Below are 25324 nucleotides of genomic sequence, written 5' to 3' on the forward strand. Positions count from 1 at the left end.
GTACATGTATATATATACATATGTTGTCAGGTGCTCTTGAGTCGGTTCTGATTCACAGCGACGCTATTACTATGACAGAATGAAACACTGCCTGGTCCTGCCCCATCCTCATGATCGTTGTTAGGTTTGATCCCATTGTTGCAGCTGCTGTGTCAATCCATCTCCTTGAGGGTCTTCCTATTTTTCGCTGACCCTCTACTTTACCAAGCATGATGTCCTTCTCCAAGAACCGGTCCCTTCTGATAACATGTCCAAAGTACTTGGGATGAAGTTTCGCCATCCTCACTTTTAAGGAGCATTCTGGCCCTACTTCTTCCAAGACAATTTGTCCTTCTGGCACATATATTATATATGTGTATTATATATATATCTTAGAAACCCTGGTGGCATAGTGGTTAAGTGCTACAGCTGCTAACCAAAGGGTCAGCAGTTTGAATTCCCCAGGCGCTCCTTGGAAACTCTATGGGGCAGTTCTTCTCTGTCCTATAGGGTCGCTCTGAGTCAGAATTGACTCGACAGCACTGGGTTTGGTTTTTTTTTTAATATATATATCTTAAATGAAGATATCAAATGCGTGCATATTTCAGTTGTCTGTAATGGCTGACTAGGACTAATTAAAATGAAAAAACCCAAAACTAAACCCACTGCCGTTGAGTCAATTCTGACTCAGAGCGACCCCATAGGATTTCTAAACCTGTCAGAAGCTGACTGCCACATCTTTGTTCTGCAGAGCTGCTGGTGGTTTCAAACTGCCAACCTTTTGGTTAGCAGTTGATTGCTTTAACCACTGTGCCAACAAAAAGTAACAAATATAAATGGTAAGCTCTTCATTCATGTTAAAAAGTTCAGCACTAAAGTACAGAATTGGTAGGGATAGCGTAACATTTGCTTATGTGAAAAAGAAATGGGTTTTAGTTGACCACAAACAATAATAAGTAAGATTTATTGAGACCCTCCTATGTACTGGGGACTTTTAAAAGAGCGTTATACATCTCAATTCAATTGATATTTACAATAACACTAAGAGGTGGACATTGCTCTCATTTCCATTCTGTATATAAAGAAACTAAGAAACAGCAATGTTCAGCATCCTACTTCACTCTGATTTTCTAGTCATTCCACGAATATTTAGCTTAATTCTCCAAAGCTAGGCTTTGGAGATGTATCAGTAATTAGACAGTTTCTGATGTCAGAGAGCTGGCAGTCTAATCAGAAAGACAAAGAAAAAAGAGGCAATTAGGCAATTATAATAGACTATGAAAAGTTCCATATTGAGGGTCAGCACACACTTCTATAGCAATACCAGGAGTGGTGGTTACCAAACCCATTCTTTGAGAGGGCCAGTGAAAGCCTTCCCTCCAAAATTATCTCTTGGTTGAGATCTGGTAAATGAGAAACAGTTAATTTGGAGAAGTAGGAGGTGAGGAAAGAACGCCCCAGACAGAGGGAACGGCCCAAAAGTTCATAAATGAGAGAGATCACGAAGAGCCTGACAAGAAGTCATACAAAGAACAGTGAAGGAAAAAGTTACATATTTATCTGAGAGATAAGGCTTGAGGTAATTGTGAGGCTGTTGCTGTTGTTATGTGCCATCTAGTTGAGCCTGATTTATAGTGACCGTATAGGATAGAGTAGAACTGCCCCATAGGGTTTTCCAGGCTGTAATCTTTATAGAAGCAGACTGCCGCATTTCCCATGGAGCAGCTCATGGGTTCGAACTGCCAACCTTTTAATTAGCAGCTGAGCACCACCAGGGCTCTTCTGGGAATTGTGATAGCAATTATTTTTTTAAAGGATTGTTATATGGAGAGCATAATCTTATTCCACATTAATCCAGAAGGAAGAATGGCCAACAGAAACTAACATGTAGGAGTTAGAATATGGTGGTTTATCGCTTAAAATTAAACCTTTCAGCAATTAGATTGATCCAAAAGCAGAATGGTTTTGAGATTCTTATTACTGGAGGCATTTAATTACAGGTTGGAAGATTTTTCTTTTTCATGAATACTGTAGGATTGTTTTATCTGTCACCAATTGGGAAGGAATTTAATTTCTCAAAAATACCTTCCACCTCACCTACCACCGAAACCATTTCTAGATTGGTGAGGGTGGTGTTATGAAAAGATGAATAATAGAATGTAGCACTCTAATTTTCTGAGTAGAGAATTTGTAGGAAAGGATATATGTATGATGATATTTAAAGTTCAATTTGTGAGCAACCTTATAGCTAATGGGTCAAAAGCCTGTATATTTTGGAGAAATGGTAAGTATAAAACCATGCTCTTTTCTTACATACATTTTCAAGTTGATATGGTCTATAGGTTTTTTTTATAGGAGAGATACATTACTGGCAATACTAAATAGTATTTCTTTGTATCCTGAACATTCTATTTTGATAGGATATATATTTTGGGGGGCCAAATGTTAAATGTGGCAATTTTTATTTCTTGATTTTCACCTGAAACCATTCTTTAAAAAGAGAAATAATTTTTTTGATATAGTAAATGATCTAGCAAAATATTCACCACCTTTCTTTTTATATAGTCTATTCTGAATAAATGTATTTTAATCATAATTTCAATGGGATACACTTTTAAGGGTGTGAGTTGATGGCTTCAGGGCTTAGGTGGAAACTGGCAATTTTTAACATTGGTTGAGATATCTCATCTGCCCTGATCTCCAAAAAATTGTGGATCATGTACCAAACAGAATTGCCATAAAATTCCCTATAATGGTCCAAATAGTGTCAGAGTAAGCCAGAGAGTTAATGAAGTTGACTAACGGAAAATAGGAGCCCTGGTGGTGTAGTGGTTAAGAGATTGGCTGCTAACCAAACAGTTGGCGGTTCGAATCCACCAGCCGTTCCTCAGAAACCCTATGGGGCAGTTCTCTGTCCTATAGGGTCACTATGAGTCTGAGTTGACTTGATGGCAGTGGGTTGGATTTAATGGAAAAAAGCTCAATTAAAATTGGTGTTGCTGCTTTAAGGACATTACTTATTTTATAATATTTGGCAGATTCAGGACAATCTTACCTGTAGATCTACAATGGACTATGTTGGAAGAATAAACTTGTGAGATATGATGAAGCAAATATGAGAGCAGAAATTCCACTTTATTTCAGTGCAAGTAGTTTAATAGAAGCCTGCAAATAGGGAAAACCAAAACCAAACCCACTGCCTGCAGTTGATTTCAACTCATAGTGACCCTATAGGACAGAGTAGAACTGCCACACAGGGTTTCTGAGGCTATAAATCTTTAACAGAAGCAGACTGCCACATCTTTCTCCCACAGGGGAGCTAGTGAATTCCAACTGCCAACCTACTGGTTAGCAGTCTAGTGGTTAAACACTACACCACCAGGGCTCCTCAAACGGAAAAACCTGTTGCCGTGGAGTCAGTTCTGACTCATACCAGCCCTATAGGACAGAGTAGAACTGCTCCATAGGGTTTCCAAGGAGCAGCTAGTGGATTCAAACTGTCAGTCTTTTGGTTTGCAGCCAAGCTTGTAACCATTTGGCTTGGTGGAACTTTCTCTCTTTTGGGTAGAGAACTGAGTTACCATTCTTCTAGAATCTGATACCTGAAGGCGAAATCCAGCTCTCTCTGGGTATTCATATTGCTACGTCATATTTGCTAACAATTCATTGGGCAACAGTGATATCTCATAGCATTACAACTTGGAGAACAGGGTAATTTATAAATAAATATTCAAGCTTCTTAAAAATGAGGACAAGGCCAATTAAATGGTCATCTGGAGTTGGCCTTTCTCAAATTCCCTGGTTCTAGATATGGTTCATTATTTTAGTGTTATGTCACTAGCCAGAAATAGAGAGTGACAAATATTGCTTTTTGGAGGTGGGGTTTGGAATGCTGTCTATAGCCTTTTGAATTCTAGGGGGCTAAAAGTCAATCTAGAGCATGCTCTTTATTTCAAATATGAAACTTTGAATTAAGAGAAAAAAATCATTAGAATGAAAACAATGCTTTTTAACACTATCATTTTCCTTTCATTTTCATGAGGAAAAGTAGCTTCATATCTTAATAAATCATGTGTGAAAGAAATTAAATTTGAAAGTGAATAATTGGTATTCTAAAAATGAAGACTAGACAAGCCATAGGCTCTGAAAGATGAATTTTTCAGTGGTTATGTAAGAGTCAATTAATTCATGGAACTATTTTTGCCATTCCAGTGTTAATGTTAGAGCATCTTATGAAAGAGAGGTTAAAATGATACATTTAATAACTTTGGAATCATGGTGGTTATTTTTGTGTTAGCTTTATCAAAAGGTCAATCTAGAAAGTTGTTATTGATAACACCGTGAATGAACTAACCAAATATATTTTACGTGCCATTCCAGCTAAAGGTGAAATCTATGTAACTTTGAATGAATGATTGGTCTGACCTAATAATTTCATTTTAGCTTCATCTTGGGCTTATTTTATTCTTGTGACATTCAATAAAATCTATAAACAAACTTTTAAAAAATCCTATTCCACAATTATATACTTTGGACTTTTAAGCATATTTTCATTTAAACCATGAAGTTATTGGCCTGTTCTTTTGACACAGTTGCTTTCTGGAATATGGGATTCTCTCTTCTTTATCAATTAATCCATGTGGTCAAACTAGTTCTATAAATTAGACTTTAAGAAAGTTTTACTGGCATATGCAAAGAACTCTCTCTACCGTGGGGAAGGGGGTAGAAAATTTATAGTTGGAATCCACTCGATGGCAATGAATTTTTATAGGTACTTAAAAACTGATCCCTGGCTGGATTTCTCTCTTAGTTTAAAATTTCTCTGATGTACTGTTCTTCTCAGCAGTACAGAAATCCATCACACCACATGCGTTGTTCCTTGAATAAAATATAACTCTTTATCATAGTCTAAAACATCTTGCATGATCTGGTTCCCATCAATCTTCCTAACCTAGTGGCAGGCCACTCCTTTCCTTCTGTGCTGCAAACTGGCTTTAGTTCCAGCCCTCAGTGCAGCCTGCTCACTTCTGTTGGGGAGCCTTTGCATATGCTGTTCCCTCTGCACTGCTCTTTGCATGACTGGCTCTTTTTTATTCTTCAAGTTAAAGGTCCTGCTTGTTAAAGCTCTTTCCCTTTCTGGCTTCAAGTTAGTCCCTGTTCAGAAGTATGTTTATTAGTGTTCGTTTATCTGTCGATCTTCCGGCAACCTCATTAAACTAAAGTTCTATGAGAACAGAGACCCTATTTGACTAATTCACCTCCATTTACAGTAGCCAGCACCTGCCTGGTATGTAGTAGCTGCTCACTAATTACTTAAGACAGACTACGATAACTGAAAATGAATCAAGCCCTTAAATAGTGCATAACTCTGAAATAAATGCCTTCAAACAATTGACAGATACTGGATAACAATTGACAGATACTGGACTATATACAAAGCAATGAGTTTTTGAAGGTTTGGAAGAATTTAAAGAACGATAAGGTATAGTTATGACATTTCCCAGAAAGGACTATAAGGTATGATTATTTATTTTTGAAATTTTATTTCAGAATTATAACAATGGGAAAATACATAAAATTTTACAGAAGCTATGTAAAATCACCAGCTGATTCCTTTAAACATGCTGACAATATCGGTGTTGGTTCATACATTATGTAAATATGACCCATATGCCATATAAAAACTGAATTTGAATCTTCTAGTTCATGTCTTGGCTAACAAATGTGGTAAGAGTCATTTTTTATTAGAATAAAGTGTGATAGTATAGGAAGGTAGAATGAATAATGTCATAATGATAAATGTTCAGCAATTGGCTAGTTAAAATCTTTTTATTTGTTGTAAATAATGTGTTTATGAGATAATCAGTGCAGAAGTAAATTTAATTGTATCATTAGGAGTACAGACAAGATTATTCTCATGAAATAAGCTTTACTCAAAATTTAAAGCTGCCTTGGTTTATTCTGTAGGCAAACCAGGGAAAACGTTTTAGGTAAACCTCAAAAAGATGCTGGAAGGCCAAGCAAAAATGCCAAGAATTGGATTAATTGGCATAATACAAGGTGGCTGGGCACAGTTGGGGAAAGTGTCAGAGTAGGGAGAATCCCCACCAAGAAAGATGGTTTGTACAATTAGCTCTCTGAACTTTAACCCTTCCAGAATAATTAATGAATAACAGAGGGGATCAAGACAAAAGACACAAAGTGATATTGTGGGTGCTAGCAAGTAATACATCAAAGAATGCTGGTAATTGGCCCTGTGGCTTTCATTCTTTGCCCTATTCCTTTCAATTCATTGACTCAAAATAATGGGTTCAGGTTCATTATCAACAGGTTTTAGCTGGAAGAGCACAACATTGCAACAAAGCTCAGACTGTAGCTGTGTGGATGGCTAAGTAAGAAGTTGTTGGTAACCACTCCAAGGAGGGGAGAGTAACATATTCCTTTTGAATGAATCAACAGCTTTTACACATATATTCGGAACTGCGAAAGCCCTATATTCCCTAATTCTACAATGCTGGAATATGGTTGGTCTGGGCAGGTATGTATATTTCCATTTAAATGATGTTTGAGACTATGGTAAGGGTGCTTATACTCTGTGCAATTTTAAGCGAAGATGAATTACTGACATACAACACATCAAGACAACAATGGTTTTGTTACTTTAGTGTGCAACTGTAGATTATTTCTGAATTTTTTGAATTATATAACTTGCAGAAGTTTGGATTCTCTTTGATCGTTTACTTTGCGATTATAATGGGAGAAGTAGTGCAAAGTTGCCTGAGAAACTTGTAAGACAAGTATTCTTAAGTCTTCTAATTTAGTAAATTAAATCTGTTTTATATGAGGATATGTTTTAATAACAACTTGTAGTGCACAAGATACATGAGTATTTTTCAGATTTAAGCTTTGTTATTTTATTTAATTTGGGGCAGGCATTATGTTATTTTGGCAGGATAAAGATATTTATATTTTCTACTAATCACCCAAAGTCTTCAGAAGTTAGCATTGTGGTTATTAATTTCCATTATCATACTATTACAGCCATTCTTCAATTTCAGAAATTATATGTCATTATGCAATTGCATATATAAAGACTAAAATTAATTAATACATCTAATGTTTAAAATTTGAAATTTTGAATAATTTCATAGTAATTAATATTATCGTGTTATCAAATTAAAAGCTTAATTATATACTTTAATGAGATTTTTAACAGCTTCTATATTTTTAGTTGTTTATTACATTGTCTTTCTCAAAAGCATATTGTATATATTTGTTACTGATATAATCATATTTTCAATAATTTTTTCTAAAACTTTAGAGACTAATTAGAGTAAAATACTGAATATGAGTTTGATTGAGTTAGAGATTTGGTATTTGTAATTCACATTAAATAATACCTCTATTAAAATGTATTGAATATGCATGCTGGAGATTAGACTGACTAGAAACGTTTAAATAAAGCCTTGGTTTAGACAGTTCATGTATGTGTGTGTGTATAAAACCAAACCAAACCAAACCCATTGCCGTCCAGTTGATTCCGATTCATAGCACCCCTGTAGGACACACGAGAACTGCCCCGTAGGGCTTCCAAGGTGCCCCTGGTGGATTCAAACTGCCGACCTTTTGGTTACCAGCAATAGCTCTTAACCACTATGCCACCAAGATTTCCATATGTATGTATATATATATATCACAGTAATGAAACCAGTACTGATTACATAGGGTGTATTTGCTGAGCAGCTAATATTTGCCAACAAATAATTTATGACATCATCACTAATTCATATGATCGTATTGTTAGAAAATCATTATGATTCACTACAATAAATCCATGGATCAACAAATTTAGCTTTAACATTTCCTGGTGGGTAGTGTTTAACTTGGCATATTTCCTTTTGTTTCAGGTCATAATGCTGCATTAAATTTAAATAAAGAGGATAACTCAATAGTTGCTATTTTTCATGAGTACCAGGAAACATCTTTTCCTTTTGGTTCATAAATGAGCTGTTAATACATAATATATGGCCAAATATTTCAGGTAGTGAATTAACGTATATCGGAGTTTTAAGAGTCTTAAGAGATCATCTTTTGGCATAACTTCAGTTTATCAAGTTTATCAAGTTAATCTAGTGAAAGAGCCTCCTAGCTCTAATACACTCTGCTAAACCTGGGTGAAGTGGTGGATGCAGGAGTGAGGTACATGGAGGATTTTCTCAGTGTTTAAGCCCCCACTCACTGTAAAGCAGATGTGTACATGCACACACTTATTACTTCTGTATACATTCCACACTTTAAAATATCGACTAAGTACCACCTGGTATAGTGAGTATTCTAATACATGGGTTGGAAAATCAAAGATAAAGAGTGTCATCACTAAGCTCACAGTCTACAGGCGGAGACAGATGTGCAAACACATAACAATGGTGTTCAATGCTGTGATAAAGATGTGAATAAGATCCTTCCAGAGCAGAAGAAATGAGCCAGGAACTCTGCCTGAGGAAGTTCCTAGAGGGTTCCACAGAAGAGGTGGCATTTAACTTAGGTTAACACTGAATAAAAATAAAATCAAATAAAAGTGAATAAAAATGAATCATCCAGGAAAGAAGGAAAGGTGGAGGGGATGCATCTTACAAAGTTGTTGAGGCGTAAAGAATACATTGTTGCTGTTAGGCACCATCGAGTTGGTTTTGACTTACAACAGAAGGAAAACTGCCCAGTCCTGCTCCATTCTCACCGTAATGGTTATGCTTGAGTTCATTGTTGCAGCCACTGTGTTAATTCATCTTATTGAGGGTCTTCCTTTTTTTTTTTTTTTGGCTGACCCTCTACTTTACCAAGGATAATGTCCTTCTCCCGATACTGGTCTCTCCTGATAACATGTCTGAAATATGTGAGACAAAGTCTCACCATTCTTATTTCCAAGAAGCATTTTGGCTGTACTTTTTCAAAAACAGGTTTGTTCATTCTTTTGGCAGTCCATGGCATTTTCAATCTTCTTTGCCAACACCATAATTCAAAGGCTTCAGTTCTTCTCAGGCCTTCCTTATTCATTGTCCAGCTTTCACATGCATATGAAGCGATTAAAAACACCATGGCTTGGGTCAGGCATACCCTTTGCTTTTGAACAATTTAAAGAGGTCTTTTGCAGCCGATTTGCCCAATGCAATACATAGTTTGATTTCTAGACTGCGCTCCTTCATGGGTGTTGATTATAGATCCAAGTAGAATGAAATCGTTGACAACTTCAATCTTTTCTCTGCTTATCATGAGGTTGCTCATAGGCCCAGTTGTGAGGATTTTTGTTTTCTTTATGTTGAGGTGTCATCCATACTGAAGGCTGTCTTTGATCTCCATCAGTAAGTGCTTCAAGTCCTCTTCACTTTCAGTAAGCAAGGAGCATAAAGAGTATAAAAAAAAACACAAAAAACCCAGTGCACTGTATTCAAAAAGCAGTAGGTTCCTTATTTGATTAACTTGAGTACAAAGTAGTTGTTAGAAGTTACTTGGATATTAGATTAATTCTTTTTGTGGGGTTCAAATTGAAATGTATGTCATATCTATGGCAACTATTTTGGGCTTACTTCTGAGAGCTATGAAGGAATGTTGGGCTCTATAAAAGCATGTGTTTTAGGAAAACAAGGGTGTAGGCAGGTGGTAACTGGTGTGGAATGAGTAGAGACTGGTGGCTAGCAGCCTGACCTACTGGGGAAGCTGCTATAATTCTTTAGACAATAAACCATGACCTCCTTAACTGAGGCAAGCAGTAGACATAAAAAGTGGACCTAATTTAAAGGATAAACTGTTGAGATAGAGGAAACCCTGGTGGTATAGTCATTAAGAGCTACAGCTGTTAACCAAAAGGTCAGCAGTTTGAATAAAACAGGTGCTCCTTGGAAACCCTATGGGGCAGTTCTACTCTGTCCTATAGGATTGCTATGAGTCAGAATTGTCTCGATGGCAATGGTTTTTTTTTTTTTTTTTTTTTTTTTATGGGGTTGAGATAGAAAAGAGCCCTGGTGGCACAGTGGTTAAGTGCTTGGCTGAAAGGTCAGCAGTTTGAACCCATGAGCCACTCCACAGGAGAAAGATGTGGCAGGCTGCCTTGGAAACCCTATGGGGCAGTTCTACTCTATTCTATTGAGTTGCCAGAATCGACTCTACGGGTCATGGGTATGGGTTGAGATAGATTCCATAGGATTTGATACTGAGAATTAAAGAAGTTGGTGTAGTTTAGAGAAAACCCCAAGATTTATATTTTTTTGTGTTTCAGACATAGTGCAATAATTCTTTGTGGGAATATAATGAGATGAAAAAGTTTTAAACAGCTTCATTGAGAAGTATTCATACAGCATACAATTCATCTATTTAAAGTGGACAATTCAGTGGTTTTTAGTATATTCACAGAATTGTGCAACCATCGCCACAATGTAATTTTAGAATATTTTTATCACTCCTAAAAGAAACACTATACACTTTAGCAATTCCTATGCATCTGTCAGTTTGTCATACTGTGGTGGCTTTCCTGTTACTGTGATGCTTGAAGCTATGCTGCTGGTACTCAAATACCAGTAGGGTCCACCATGGTAGACAGGTTTCAGCTGAGCTTCCAGGCTAAGACAGACTAGGAAGAAGGACCTGGCAATCTACTTCTGAAAAAAATTGGCCAATGAAAACCTTATGAATAGCAGCAGAACATTATCTTGTACAGTGCTGGAAGATGTGCCCCTCAGATTGAAAAGCACTAAAAATATGAGGGGGAAGAGCTGCCTCCTCAAAGTAGAGAGCCGCCTCCTCAAAGTAGAGTCAACCTTAATGATGTGGATGCAGTCAAGCTTTTGAAATCTTCATTTGCTGATGTGGCATGACTCAAAATGAGAAGAAACAGCTGCAAACATCCATTAATGATCAGAACGTGGAAGTACAGGGCATGAATCTAGGAAGACTGGAAACTGTCAAAAATAAAATGGAATGCATGAAGATCAATATCTTAGGCATTAGTGAGAGAAATGGACTGGTATTGGCCATTTTGAATAGGAAATTGATATACCAGGCTTTGGTGAGCAGAAATGGACCTATTCGCCATTTTGAATAGGGCAATCATATGGTGTACTATGACGGGAATGACAAATTGAAGAGGAATGTCGTTGCATTCATCATCAAAAAGAACATTTCAAAATCTATCCTGAGGTAAGTCACTGTCAATGATAGAATACTATTCATACGCCTACAAGGAAGACCAGTTAATATGACTATTATATAAATTTATGCTTCAATCACTAAGGCCAAAGGTGAGGAAATTGAAAATTTTTACCAGCTTCTGCAGCCTGAAATTGATCAAACATGCAATCAAGATTCATTGATAATTACTGGTGATTGGAATGTGAAAGTTGGAAAATAAGAAGGATCAGTAGTTGGAAAATATGGTCTTGGTTATAGAAACGATGCCAGAGACCACATGATAGAATTTTGCAGTTCTGTGTGGTTTAAAACCAGGAAAGGTGTATGCCAGGGTTGTTTCTTTTTACCATACTTGTTCAATCTGTATGCTGAGGAAATAATCTAAGAAGCTGGAGTATATGAAGAAGAACATGACATCAAGAGTGGAGGAAAACTCATTAGCAACCTGCGATGTGTAGATGACACAACCTTGTTTGCTGAAAATGAAGAGAACTTAAAGCACTTACTAATGAAAATCAAAGACTACAGTCTTCAATATGAATTACAACTTAACATAACAAAAATCCTTACAACTGGACCAATAAGCAATATCATGGTAAGTGGAGAATAGATTGAAGTTGTCAAGGATTTCGTTTTACTTGGGTTCACAATCACCACCCATGGAAGCTGCAGTTAAGAAATAAAATTATATATTGCATTGGGCAAATCTACTGCAAAAGACCTCTTTAAAGTGTTCAAAAGCAAAGATGTCACTTTGAGATCTAAGGTCTGCCTGACCGAAGCCATGGTGTTTTCAATTGCTTCATATGCATGTGAAAGCTGGACGGTAAATAAGAAAGATGGAAGAATAACTGATGCCTTTAAATTCTGGTGTTCACCAATGATACTGAATATACTGTGGGCTGCCAGAAGAGCCAACAAATCTATCTTGGAAGAAGTACGGTTCAAATGCTCATTAGAAGCATGGACATGTTATTAGCCCCTGGAGAACAACATCATGCTTGGTAGAGGGTCAGGGAAAAAGAGGAAGACCCTTTACAAGATGGATTGACTCAGTGGCTGCAACAATGGGCTCAAGCATAACAGTGGTTATGAGGATGCGGCAGGACTGGGTACATAGGGCTGCTAGGAGTCAGAACTGACTCGAGGACACCTAACAACAACAATGAATAATGATGTCTAGCCTATCTTCATGTGCTTATCGGTTATTTGTACATTTTCTTTGGCAAAATGTTTATTCACATTCTTGCCCCACTTTTTATTTGGGTTATTTTTTATTGCATTATCTTTTTGTTATTAAGTTGTAGGAGTTCTTTATGTATTTTAGATACAAATCTTTTGTCAGATATATGATTTGCAAATATTTTCTCCCGTTACATGAGTTGTCTTTTTACTTTCTTGATGGTATCCTTCGATGCATAAATATTTTTGATTTTGAAGTCCAATTTTTCTATTTTTTCTTTGTTGCTTGTTTTCTTTTCGTTGTTTTGGGTTCTCATATCTAGGAAGCTCATGAAGACTTACTTCTATGTTTTCTTCCAAGAATTTTATAATTTGAGTTTCTACATTAAGTTATATGATTCATTTTGAGTTAATTTTTGTGTTTGGTGTGAGAAAGGAGTCCAGGTTCATTCTTTTGCTTGTGGATAGCCAGCTGTCTTAGCACCATTTGTTGAAAAGACTATTGTTTTTCCATTTTAGTGCCTGGGCACTCTAGTTGAAATCAATTGACTATAAATATAATAATTTATTTCTGGACTGTCAATTTTATATTTCATTGATCTGTATGTTTATCTTTGTGCCAATACCATACTGTCTTCATTACTATAAATTTGTAGTAAGTTTTTAAATTGGGAAGTGTGTCTTTCAAGTTTGTTCTATGTTGTTCTTTTTCAAGACTGTTTTGACTATTCTGGGTCCTTTGTGTATCCATATTAATTTTAGCATCAGCTTGTCAATGTCTGCAAACTAGCCAGCTAGGGTTTTGATAGGAATTTCTTCAAATTTGTACATCAGTTTGGAGAAAATTGCCATCATAACAGAATTCAAAATTTCTATTCATAAGCTTGGATGTTGCTCCAATTACTGTATTTTTACATAAATAATGTGGGTCTTTTACCTTTGTTTGCCAACGGTACCCTCTCCTTGTGAGGTATTTTTGAATAAGCACACTATGCTAATTTTTTCTTTACAGCAATGTGTTAAAAAAATTTATGAAATACCTCACAGGGAGAGGGCACTGTCGGCAAACAAACGTAGAAGGCATGTGCTATTTGCATAAAATATGGTATTTATGCTTTTTTTTTTCCGACTACATTTTGTAGTTTTAAGATACAAATCCTGCACTTCTATTGTTAAATTTATTCCTAGTTTTTTTTTTTTTTAAGTATATGTTGCTGTAAATGGTATTGTTCTTAATTTCACTTTTGGATTTCTCATTGTTACTTTATAAAAATATGATCGATTTTTGTTTATTGGTTTTATACCTGCAAATTTGCTGAACCTGTTAGTTCTAACAGGTTTCCAGTAGATTCCTTAGAATTTTTTAATTTTTTTTGTACAAAATCTTATCATCAGCAAATAGAAGTTTACTTCATCCATTCCTATCTGGATTTCTTTTATTTCTTTCTGCTTCCTAAGTGCCCTGACTAGACTCTTCAGTACAATGTTAAATGGAAGTGGCAAGAGTAGATATCTTGGTGTTGTCCCTGGCCTTAGAAGGAAAGTATCCAGTCTTTCACTACTAAGTATGATCTTAGCTGTGTCATAGATGGCCTTGAGTCGTTTCCTTCCTATTTCTAGTTTTTTTTTTTTTTTTGCTTTTTTTATCATGAAAAGATGTGGGGTTTTTTCAAGTGATTTTTCTGCAATCTATTTTATTGAGATTATCATGTTTTTTTTTAGAAGAAGTTTAAACATTTCACAGTCCATAGATACAGATCAACACAACATTATAAGGCATCTTAAACATTTTTGTAATACATTCTTATTTTTGATAGTATATATTTTTAAGAAAACTGCTTGAACTCAACTACAGAGGCATGATCTGAGTATCCCATACTAAATATACGTTTTTTGTATAAGATTTTAAATACATTCTTTTTGCCTATAAAATAAAATTTATTACCTAAACACACAGAAGTACACAGTGGCAGCTTTTTTTTTTTTTACTGATTCTCAATAAAGACAGAATAGAGGGTAACTTTTGGGAAAGTAATAAATAATAAATAAATTTCCTTCTTAGGGTCTCATACTTATTTCTGTTAAGAGAAATACTCATGTTTTAGTTTAAATAATACTGTATATTTTACTGGAAACCCTGGTGGCATAGTGGTTAAGTGCTACAGCTGCTAACCATAGAGGTCAGCAGTTCAAATCCACCAGAAGCTCCTTGGAAACTCTATGGGGCAGTTCTACTCTGTCCTATAGGGTCGTCGACAGCAGTGGGTTTGGTTTTTTTTGGTTGGTATATGTTTTACTTAAAAATGGTGGCATATATAATAGATCTGAAAATGGGTTACTACTTTGATATGTGGTATTTAAACTTGAGAAAAGACAAGCACATTATCATAGACTGCAAAATATTCTAATGCAAGCAGATGTTTAGATCAGAATAGAAGCCATTAGCATTGATATGAGAATTATTTAAAATAAGATTTGCATATTATGTGGCAATGGTAGAATTTCTCTTATTGTGCCTTTTATATAAATATAGCAATGATTATAAATAGACTGAAGAAATCTCTTCATATCTGCTGAAGTAAATTTTTAGGAAAAGGAAGGGGGATATTTTTCAAATTTAGTAGTTATTCTTAAAATAATAAATAATTTCTTGAAAAATACCTTTGATAATTACCTTTGATAATATAGTATGTTAAAATCTCAGTTCAACATAAATATTTCTGTATTGCTAACATACCTAAACTTCCCTTTAAACACCTAGTACCTTGATCCATATTCAGCTTTTTTTTTTTTTAACTTTAGTTGGCCTGCTGTGATGAAAGAGTCATCTCATCTTGTATTAATCTTATTTGATATGTTGAATGTCATTATGTCATATTTTTTTTTTTATTGGGGTAAGCATAAATTTCAGAGAATATCTAAACTTTAAAAGTTATATTTTAAACTTCTTTGTGTCAGGAGTATTTTTCTTTTCATTGATGGGTCTATTTTAACATCATCCAAATGGAGTAAAAATGTTAACTTGTTGATCATTACAATGTATTATTTTTTAATCTCTGTTCTTATACAGTAGTATAATGAAATAGCCTAAAATATGTGTGCACGTGTATTTTATCATTTGAACCTTTGCCTTTTTTCTTTTAATCATTCTACATGGAGAACATAGACCATGTTGGTGGTTTATACTTTAGTGGAATATTTAAGTCAATTACATTGTATATTACATGTGTGTATGTTTGTGTGTTTGCATGTGTGCCTTTGGGCTTTGTGCCCTTTCTTTTTTGTTCCATCTTGTTCTTCTGTGGCGCAATGATTAAGAGCTCAGGCTATTAAAAAAAAAGTCAGCAGTTCAAATTCAGTAGCTGTTCCTTGGAAACCCTGTGGGGCAGTTCCACTCTGTCCTACACGGTTGCTATGTGTCGGAATTGACACGATGGCAGTGAGTGCAGTTTGCTCTTGTGGGGAGAGGGTTGTTTCTTCAAATACATTTCTGAAGAGTTTTTTTTTTTTCGTATTTCTTTGATAAAAGTAACGTGGATAGTAACATTGTTCAATATGATTTTAACTACATGATAAAGATGAGAGTGTTCCATAATTTGGTCATAGAAGAACCTTATTATTTCAGAACTAAATTTTGTCATTGAAACGTTCACTTTACATCTAGTAGACACTTGGGTTTATTGTGATATAGATTAAAAGGTGATATTCCTGACCTACTGCCAAAAAAGGTTGTGCACCTCAAATTGTTTCTTTTTATTTTCAATGTGTTTATGTTTGTTTTTCTTCAGATTTATCTCACCCCGTGATAATCATTTCTGAGGTTATAGCACTAGATTCTTAAGCACCAAAGTACTAAAGCACCAAACACTTTAATTTTCCATTAGGCCATCTGAATTTATTGGTTCAATATTTGTTCATAAACATGGTAAATAATCTTATTTTTTTCAAATAAATACATATTAAGTCACTTTTGGATAAATATATAAAGATAATCAATTTTTGCATTAGGGATTGATATCTTGCTTTGTCTAGTGGCAAAAGAGCTAATAAATAAATACCCTCAATAGCTTAACACAAATAAACAAATTGAACATTATAGATTTTAGTAAGAATTAAAAAGGTTGGATTTTTTTTTAGAAAAACTGAAAATGACTGGATATATTCTTTTAGCTTTTGTATGCCTAATAAAGTATTTCACCTTAATTTTCCAAAAGATAGTTTTGTTGAGGACTGAAATCTAGTTGACCATTTTTATTTTTCAGTACCTTAAAGAGATTGTTTGTTTCCTGTGACAGAATCTGCCATCATCCTTATTTTTGTTCCTCTTTGCATAGCATGTTTTGCCTCCCTGGTTACTTTTAAGATTTTCTTTTTATCATTGGTTTTGAGCAATTTGTTTTTTATATGGCATGATGTGATTTTCTTCATATATTTTTGGGCTTGGAGGTCATTGAGCTTCTTGGATCTATGGGTTTATAGTTTCTAACATACTTGAAAACTTTTTGGCCAGTGTTTAGTCCAATACTTTTTCTGACTTTCTTATCTACCTTATCTTTGGGGACTCCAGTTACAGTTGGCCCTCCAGTTTCAGTTGGCCCTCCATATCTGCAGTTTCCATCTGCAGATTCAACCAACTTTGGATTGAAAATACTTGGAGAATAAAAAAAAGACTTTTTTTTCTTGTCATTATCCCCTCAACAATACAGTATAACAACTATTTACATAGCATTTACATTTTATTAGGTATTATAAGTAATCTAGAGATGATTTAAAGTATATAGGAGGATGTGTGTAGATTATATGCAAATACTACACCATTTTATATGAGACGTGAGCATCCTCGGCTTTTGGTATCCATGGGGGTCCTGGAACTAATCCCCTGTGGATACCGAGGGATGACTATACATATATTTTAGGCTATTTGAAATTGGCCCACAGCTAACTGACATCTTTGTTCGTTTTGTTGTTGCTGTTGTTATTCTTATTTTACTGTGTTTCATCTTCAAGTGTGTCTTTTGATATGTGCTTAAATTCTCTAATCTTTTTCTCTGCAACATATAACCTGCTGTCATTCTTATGCACCACATTTGGCATTTCACACATTGTAATTTTCCTCTCTAGATGTTCAATGTAAGTCTTTTCTATGTTTTTACGTTTTTTAAAAATCTGTAATGCAGTTATTATAACTGTTTTAATGTCCCTTTTCACAAATTCTAATATCCGTGTCAGTTCTGGGTCAGTTTTTATTGTTTGACTGACTTTTCTTCTTATTGGTTGTATTTTCATGCTTGTTTGCATGTCTTGTAACTTTTTATTGAATACCCAACATTGTGAATTTTACCTTATTCAGTCATGGGCATTTTTATATTCTTATAAACCCTTTTAAACTTTGTTCTGAAATATAATGAAGTTACTTAGAAACAATATAATATTTTCAGGTTATGTTTTTAAGATGGACCAAAGCCGTGCTTGATCTAGGGCTAATTAGTCTTCACAATTGAAGCAAGGCCCTTCTGTGTTCTCTGCCTAATGTCCCATGGATCATAAGATTTGCAGTATGATTGGTGGGAGAGCCAGACACCATTGATCTCATCGTTCCTGGTGGGATTTTTTTTTTCCAGTTTTGGGTATTTTCTTCATGTAAATGTGCTGATCAGTATTGTTATGGATTGAATTGTATCCTCCTAAAAGATGTATTGAAATCCTAACCCATGTACCTGGGAATGTTACCATGCTCGGAAATAGGGTCCTTGAAGGTGTTATCAGTTAGGTTAACCTGAGGTCATACTGGAGCAGAGTGCGTCCTAAACCAATATAGCTGGTGTCATTACAAAAGACGAGAAGACACACAGAGACAGGGAGACAGGGGAAGGGTGCCATGTGATACTGCAGCTGCACGTTAAGGAACTCCTGAAGCTACTAAAGCTAGAAGAGAGTCATGAAACAAATTCTCCCTTAAAGCCTCAGAAGGAATCAACACGACCAGCATCCTGATCTTGGACTTCCAACCTCCATAACTGTAAGACAATAAATTCCTGTTCTTATAAGCCATCTTGGCTGTGATATATTGTCACAGTAACCTAGGAAACTAAGACAAGTACTTAGCAGAATACTTGAGAGGGGCACTGGCAGATTTCTGAGTTCTCTCTGTGCAGCTTTCCCCTCTCCAATACTGTCTTTGGAACACTAGCCAGCTTGGTCTACCCATACTCTACCTCTGCCCCCTCAATTTAGGGAGTCTGCAAGCCTCTGCGTGGACTTACTTTCTTTGTACCACAGTCTGGAAAATTTCTCAAGGCAGTGAGCTAGGGCGATCATGGAGCTTACTTTTTATCTTGAGTGTTTCTTGTCTCTCTGGGATCACTCTCTTTTGTTGACTGGTGTCAGTGTCTTTTAAGCAATTTGCCTGTTTTTTGGTTGTTTTAGTTGGGAGGATAAATCTGCTCCCTATTACTCTGTCTTGGCCAGCTTGAGTAACATCCAGTGTACGATTTCTTAATATTTTTATCATTGTTTTAGTAAAATTTCAACCATGTGTTAGCCAAATTTATAAAGTGTTCTTTAAGAGCTATTAAGTATAGTATCAATAAAAACAGAAACATCGTGGCATAATATGCACCAAACAGGAGCATCTGAAGATGTAGTTTACTGTAGCACAGTAAAGCCTACGAAAGCTGGAGTCTCTGTAAGGCGGAAACCTGTCAGAAAAGGAAAACTCAAATATTTTCCACTAAAACAAGTGATAGAAAAGTGGTAAGAATGCACCTTGTCAAAGGCAGAAAACTTGCAAGACCCAGAAAAACAAGGCAGTCCCATCAAGTTCTGGCTCTGACAGATTTCACTGTAAAATTATCACAAGGCACTGATGAGAGTATACGGTTCGTGAACCACACCTGCTATTTATTAAGATATGACTTTTTAAGCTTTCTGTTTATCCTCAATTTTTTTATTTGCAAAAAAGAGATTATTCCAACTATAAAGTCTTCTTCACAGGATTGTGACAATGAGATGATACATGTAAAATTACTTTGGAAAGCCAACATTATTATGTAAACATAAGATCTCTTTTGAAAGTTTCCAAGTTTAATTTTATAAACTATTTAATACAAATATTTTTGCGGTATGTAATCCATCTATATTTACTATATTATTTATACAATTCACAGGAAAACCTGCAATAAGAGAACACTAAAATTAGAGTTCTAATTGATTATAAGGAAACCCTGGTGGTGTAGTGGTTAAGTGCTACAGCTGCTAACCAAAAGATTGGCAGTTTGAATTCACCAGCCGCTCCTTGGAAACTCTATGGGGTGGTTCTACTCTGTCCTATAGGGTTGCTATGAGTCGGAATCGACTCAACGGCAGTGGGTAATTGATTATAAAACAATGTATAATATCGGAAAATATCTGTATGTTTAGTTCATATGGAATAATTTAGATTTTGATGTCTTTTATTCACATATCTTCCTATATTTTGGCTACATAGTTCAATAATGATTTAAATTTAAGATTGAAATAGCATTAGAAAAAGAAAAAAAATTAAATGATATACACTTCTATGGTGTTGATTCCAAACTGTGGGAGCTACTTCTTTTAAAAGCACAACTTCAAACACAATGTTCAATTTGTTTTATCTATAACTATAGAATTACTGAGAGGAATCTCTTCCCATTTATGTCAAAGATGAAAGATGATTTGTGATAATGCATAGGCTATTTTCCTGTCATCATAATTGGGCTTATTCACTAAACTGAGTTAACAACAGAGAGATGATCGGGGAGCCTGCCCATGATATCCTGTTATTCATATAATTTGTGATAAATTTTTTAGATCATAGTTTATGCTTTTAAGATGCATTTGCTTTCATAAACTGCCATATTCATTTATATATCTATATGAATATAATATTGGAATATCATGGATTTCATTTACTCCAGTTTAGTAAACTAAGGGTAAAATTTTGACTCGTTAAGACTTATGTATTGTTTTATTTGCTTAAATCAATACAAGTGGTAAAGATTTATTGTGTTGAATTTAGGAACTTGGCCTACAAATAGGACAAATCTGACTTCAGATTTCAGCTCCATTAGTAGGGTTCCCAGGTATATTTGAATTTCAGTGAACAAATAATTTTTTTTGTTGTTGTTATAAGTATGTTCCATGCAATATTTGGGGTATACTTATACTAAAAAATTCAATTTTCATCAGAAATTTAAATGTGCCTGGCACCCTGCTTATTTATTTGTTAAACTGGCAACCCTATCCATCAGTCACCATCAGAGTGTCAATCCCATTTATTCCTATTATGTCTTGATCATTTTAATACCTCTATAGATGATGATTCCACTCCTTTGGTCTCTAACTTCCTTGACCTCTTTTCCTTCGCCTCCAAGTATGTTAGCTATTCTTTTGCATTACTATGTTCTAGACCTTATCATTCTAAATATATGCACCTCCTCCATAATGTTTAATTCAAAAATTTGACCTGCTAAATAACATTTTCTATTTTTCCAGTTTTGAAGACCCCAACTCGAACATTCTTTTTTATTCTACCGGGACCTACAATCCATTGATCCTTCCACTATTTCGTTGCCTTCACCCTTTATGCTCTTAATTCTTTCCTTATTTAACAAAGCCTACAGTCTTCCATGGCAGGACAAAAGTATTGTTATATGCGGCCAGACCACTTAGACTTAAAGGGCTTAAACCCTGCTTGCACCATTTATTAGCTGTAACCTTCATTAAGTTACTTAATATTTTGCCTCAGTTTACTCATCTATAAAATGGTAATAATAACAGGTACGTATGTTATATAGGACTTTTGTGATGAATAAATGACTTATACAAAGTGCTTAGGACAGTTCTTGGTACACAGTAATCTCTATGTAGTTAGCTTCTGTTATCATCATCAACAACATTATCACCATCAACAATGTCAGAATGCCCTTGTTCACACTCTCAAATCCCTAGTACATCTCTTCCTTCACCTTTCTCATCTGGCACAACCTTAAGCCTGTTTAAATCCTTACTGTGTCACTTTACGTAGGAAGCTAGAGGGAAAAAGTGCTGTCTGGTTTCACTCTAAATGAATAGTTTTGAACCTCAATGCTAAATGCTGCTGTAAAAAATGGCATGGAGGCCCTTAACACTGCTATAAAAATGGCATGGGGGTCGTGTCTGATCTCCTCCAACCCCATAAGGAGGAAGGAGAACCAAGATGAACAGCGCAAGGCTGACTCTCATGAGGTGGTGGCCAGACAAGCCTCCTTTCTCTGCCATCTTTACTAATTCTTACACCAACTATCCCTTCCATAACACTCTCTACTGGGTTCGATAATTCATTGAAACGACCATACAGAACTCACACACCATACTCACAATTATGGGGGTTATTAGAGAAGTAACAGTTACAATTCAGGCTCAGGAACACTCAAGATACAGTTCTTTCATCAGGATAGCCTCTTCCTAGCCTCTTCCTTGCAGGCACACCTCTCCCTAGCCCTCAGTCTCTGCCCCAAAGCACTCAGCTTTCTCTCTGCCTGGGGTGGGAAGCCCACTGCACCATTTCCTGCTGCCAGGTCTCTGCTGCTGGGTCTCTCCTTCCTTGGTGATGGGCTCCTCCTCTCTGCTCTGGAATTGGCTCTCATTTAAGGAGAAACTGACCAATCCCCTTGGGGGGGCCAAAATTACCCTATCACACAGTCCTGCCCAATCACCTGGGTGGGAACTATAAGACCATGGCTAGAAAGGCCACACAAAAGCAGTGAATTTACACCGCAGCTGCCCAGAAAATCAGTTACATTTCCATAATTCATTCTATCTCTCCTTCAGACCTTCTCCCTTCTCACCAACCTCAGATGTCCCACTCACTCCCCCTTAGTTTCCTGGTGCTGCTGTAACACAAATACCACAAGTGAGTGGCTTTAAAGAACAGAAATTCATTCTGGAGAATATTTCACGTAGGTCTGCTCATGTGAGTTTGGTCTGGGAGGTACACAAATAACCTCTTTATGAGAAGTGGTGTAGTGTAGTGTTAAGAATTCAACTAAAGCCAGGCTTCCTGAATTTGAATTCTGCTTCCAGTAGGACTTTGGTGACTTAATTGAACTCTGTACCTTAGTTTTCTCACCTGTAATATGGGAATGGTAATAGTACCTCCTCATAAAAAGCTAAACCAAACCTATTGCCGTTGAGTTGATTCCAATTCATAGAGGCCTTGTAGGTTAGAGTAGAACTGCCCCTAGGATTTCCAAGGAGTGGCTGGAGGATTTGAAGTGCCGACCTTTAGGTTAACAGATGAGTTCTTAACCACTACCCACCAGGGCTCCACCTCCACATTTTCCCATTGCTGTCCAGTCAATTCTGATTGATAGCGACCCTATAGGTCAGAGTAGAACTGCCCCATAGAGTTTCCAAGGAGCACCTGGTGGATTTGAACTGCTGACCTTTTGGTTAACAGCCATAATACTTAACCACTGTGCCACCAGGGTTTACTACCTCCTCATAGGAGTGTGCAATAATTTCATATTTGTGCAGTGAATGACATACAGTAAGTGCTTTATAAGTGTTTACTATTTTTGTTTTTATTATAACAAAATGGCCTTATCCATAAGAAGGTACCAAGGCATGAATTCAAAAGGTTGTATTACAGCTCATCTCTCTTGCAGGCATTTTGATTTATGCATATGGAAATAGTTTTTTGTAACTTCAGAATTATAAATTACAGGAGGTCTTTTGCCAAGCTTTTGTATATACCCTTCAGAAATAAAAAAGGAAGATTTGAGCTGTACCTAAAGTGTGGGGAATCTAATCAATATTAAATGTCTGTCACTTTCATTCATTGGATAAATGGTTATTGAGCAGTAATTATGTGTTGCATTTTGAACTTTGGGGTGGTGTACAATGCTGAGTAAGCTGACGTAGTTCCTGTCCTCATAGAATTTCTGATATAAAACAAGAGACATTTTTCACATAAAATTACTATAAAACCAAAAACCAAACCTGTTGCTGCTGAGTCGATTCTGACTCATAGTGACCTTGTAGGACAGAGTAGAACTGCCCCATAGTGCTTCCAAGGAGTGCCTGGTGGATCCGAACTGTTGCCTTTTTGGTTAGGCTGAACTCTTAACCATTATGCCACCAGGGTTTCCTAAATTGTATAGTATAAGCCCAACTATTTCCTTTCTTTGTGATGCCTTTGTTGGATTAAGGATTGGGCCAACAGTTTTTAGGAGGCACTGCAACAACTGTGGAATACATTGGATATAACACGCTAATTCACTCAGGTTTCGTGATACACTTCCTCACCTAACTGCGAGATCTAAGTTGGTCTCCATACCATTGAAGTAGAGAGTATTGCTCAGTGTAAATACATTTGGAAAAAGAAAGCTTTTCAAGGATGCTGGTCTGTCCCATTTTGCGTCACTCACAGGCAGGTAGCAAATGGAACTACTGATTATGACTCTGAGCCTGAGACCCAGCTGCTGTCAGGTGCCTGCAGCCAGCAGGTGCAGGCAGTTAAAATTCTGTAGGAGAATAATGGTCTGTGTTAGGCTGCCTACCAGGCGATTCATTTTATTACTTAACCTTTAAACTCTTAAATGTGTTTTTTTTTTTTTGCTACAAACAAATAAAAATAAAATAAATGAAAATAAGAACTAAAGAAAGTGGGGAACATTTTAACCAGAAGAAAATAAACTGAACAAAGATACATGATTAAGATCTTACAATGATATAAGTGTAGGTTGGTTACATCTATACTTAGTGGCTGGGTAATGAAGGAATATTCCAAATAAGTAAAAATTTTATGTTTGGATCATGTAATAAATCACTTCTTTTGATTGCAAAAAGCTATACTGTTACTATTAAGAGCAATTGATTTCTCCCTATTCTCACTAAATGCATTTTGAAAAAATATCTTAAGATATCAATTAGAAAGGGGAACACATTGTTAGGCTGCTGATTAGCCCATATGACTTGCTCTGGCCGTGATGGAGAAGATGCATGTACAAATTTTGGAATAGTTAATAAATTCCTCTTCTGTCTTTTTTGAGGCAAACCATTTCTATATTTAACATTCAGAGGGCTGATTTCACAACTAAGTAAAATTTTACATCTTTTTACTTTGGAAGACACAGATTCTAATTCAACCATAAATTGAGATGATTTAATTTTAGAGATTGTAGATTATCTTTTTATTTTTGAGGAAATGACGAACATTACATGGTAGCTAACTAAAATAAAAACCAAACCTGTTGCCGTCAAGTTGATTCCAACTCATAGCAACTGAGTAGGACAGAGTAGAACTGCCCCATAGAGTTTCCAGTGAGTGGCTGGTGGATTTGAACTGCTGACCTTTTGGTTAGTAGCTGAGGTCTTAACCACTGTGCTTCATGGTAGCTAAAAAAAACCAAAACCAAACCCTTTGCCATAGAGTTGATTCCAACTCATAGCAACCCTATAGCTAAGAGCCCAAAAATTGAATGTTAGTGGCCTCAAAGCTCCATCTAGAACCCAAAAGAGTCTTCTTTCTTCAGATAATCATTCCCATGCATACATTCCACCTCATTAACCGAAGAGCCCAATAGTATTTCGTTCATTTTATGACTCTGAGTAGATTGAATATTCATAAGAAGTTGTCCTTGGATTACTCAGCATATGCCATCATGCCACCACTGGATAACACTATCACTTCTAGAAAATGGAGACTCACATGACATTTCTTAGTAGCAGTGTCTCAGTTACACTCTGTTAAAAGCTTGTTGTTGTTAGTTGTCATCCAGTTAGCTCTGACTCTTGCAGACCCCACGTACAACAGAAAGAAACTTTGCCTAGTCCTGTACCATCTTCACGATCGTTGATATGCTTGAGTCCATTTTGAGGCTACTGTGTATTTTGAGTGCCTTCCAACCTAGGAGGCTCCTTTTCCAATATTCTGTTGTGATCCCTAGGGTTTTCATTAGCCAATTTTAATTTTCAGAAG

The 25324-nt window shown here is 36.0% G+C and overlaps 1 protein-coding gene across 3 annotated transcripts in view; it reads left to right on the forward strand.

Annotated features, from left to right (window-relative positions):
- The window catches only part of TFEC (transcription factor EC), a 220635-nt gene that overhangs the window by 73129 nt on the left and 122182 nt on the right, over window positions 1–25324 (forward strand). The window contains exon 2 of one of the 3 annotated variants that reach the window (XM_023544575.2): window positions 6439–6517. The exons of the other annotated variants lie outside the window; for them this stretch is intronic. Within the exon in view, the coding sequence (XP_023400343.2) occupies window positions 6491–6517 (27 nt within the window). The 5' untranslated portion in view covers window positions 6439–6490. The remainder of the gene's footprint in view (window positions 1–6438; window positions 6518–25324) is intronic. 3 annotated transcript variants of the gene reach the window in all.

The sequence above is a fragment of the Loxodonta africana genome, chromosome 8 (assembly GCF_030014295.1).
Source record: "Loxodonta africana isolate mLoxAfr1 chromosome 8, mLoxAfr1.hap2, whole genome shotgun sequence".
NCBI classification, from domain to species: domain Eukaryota; kingdom Metazoa; phylum Chordata; class Mammalia; order Proboscidea; family Elephantidae; genus Loxodonta; species Loxodonta africana.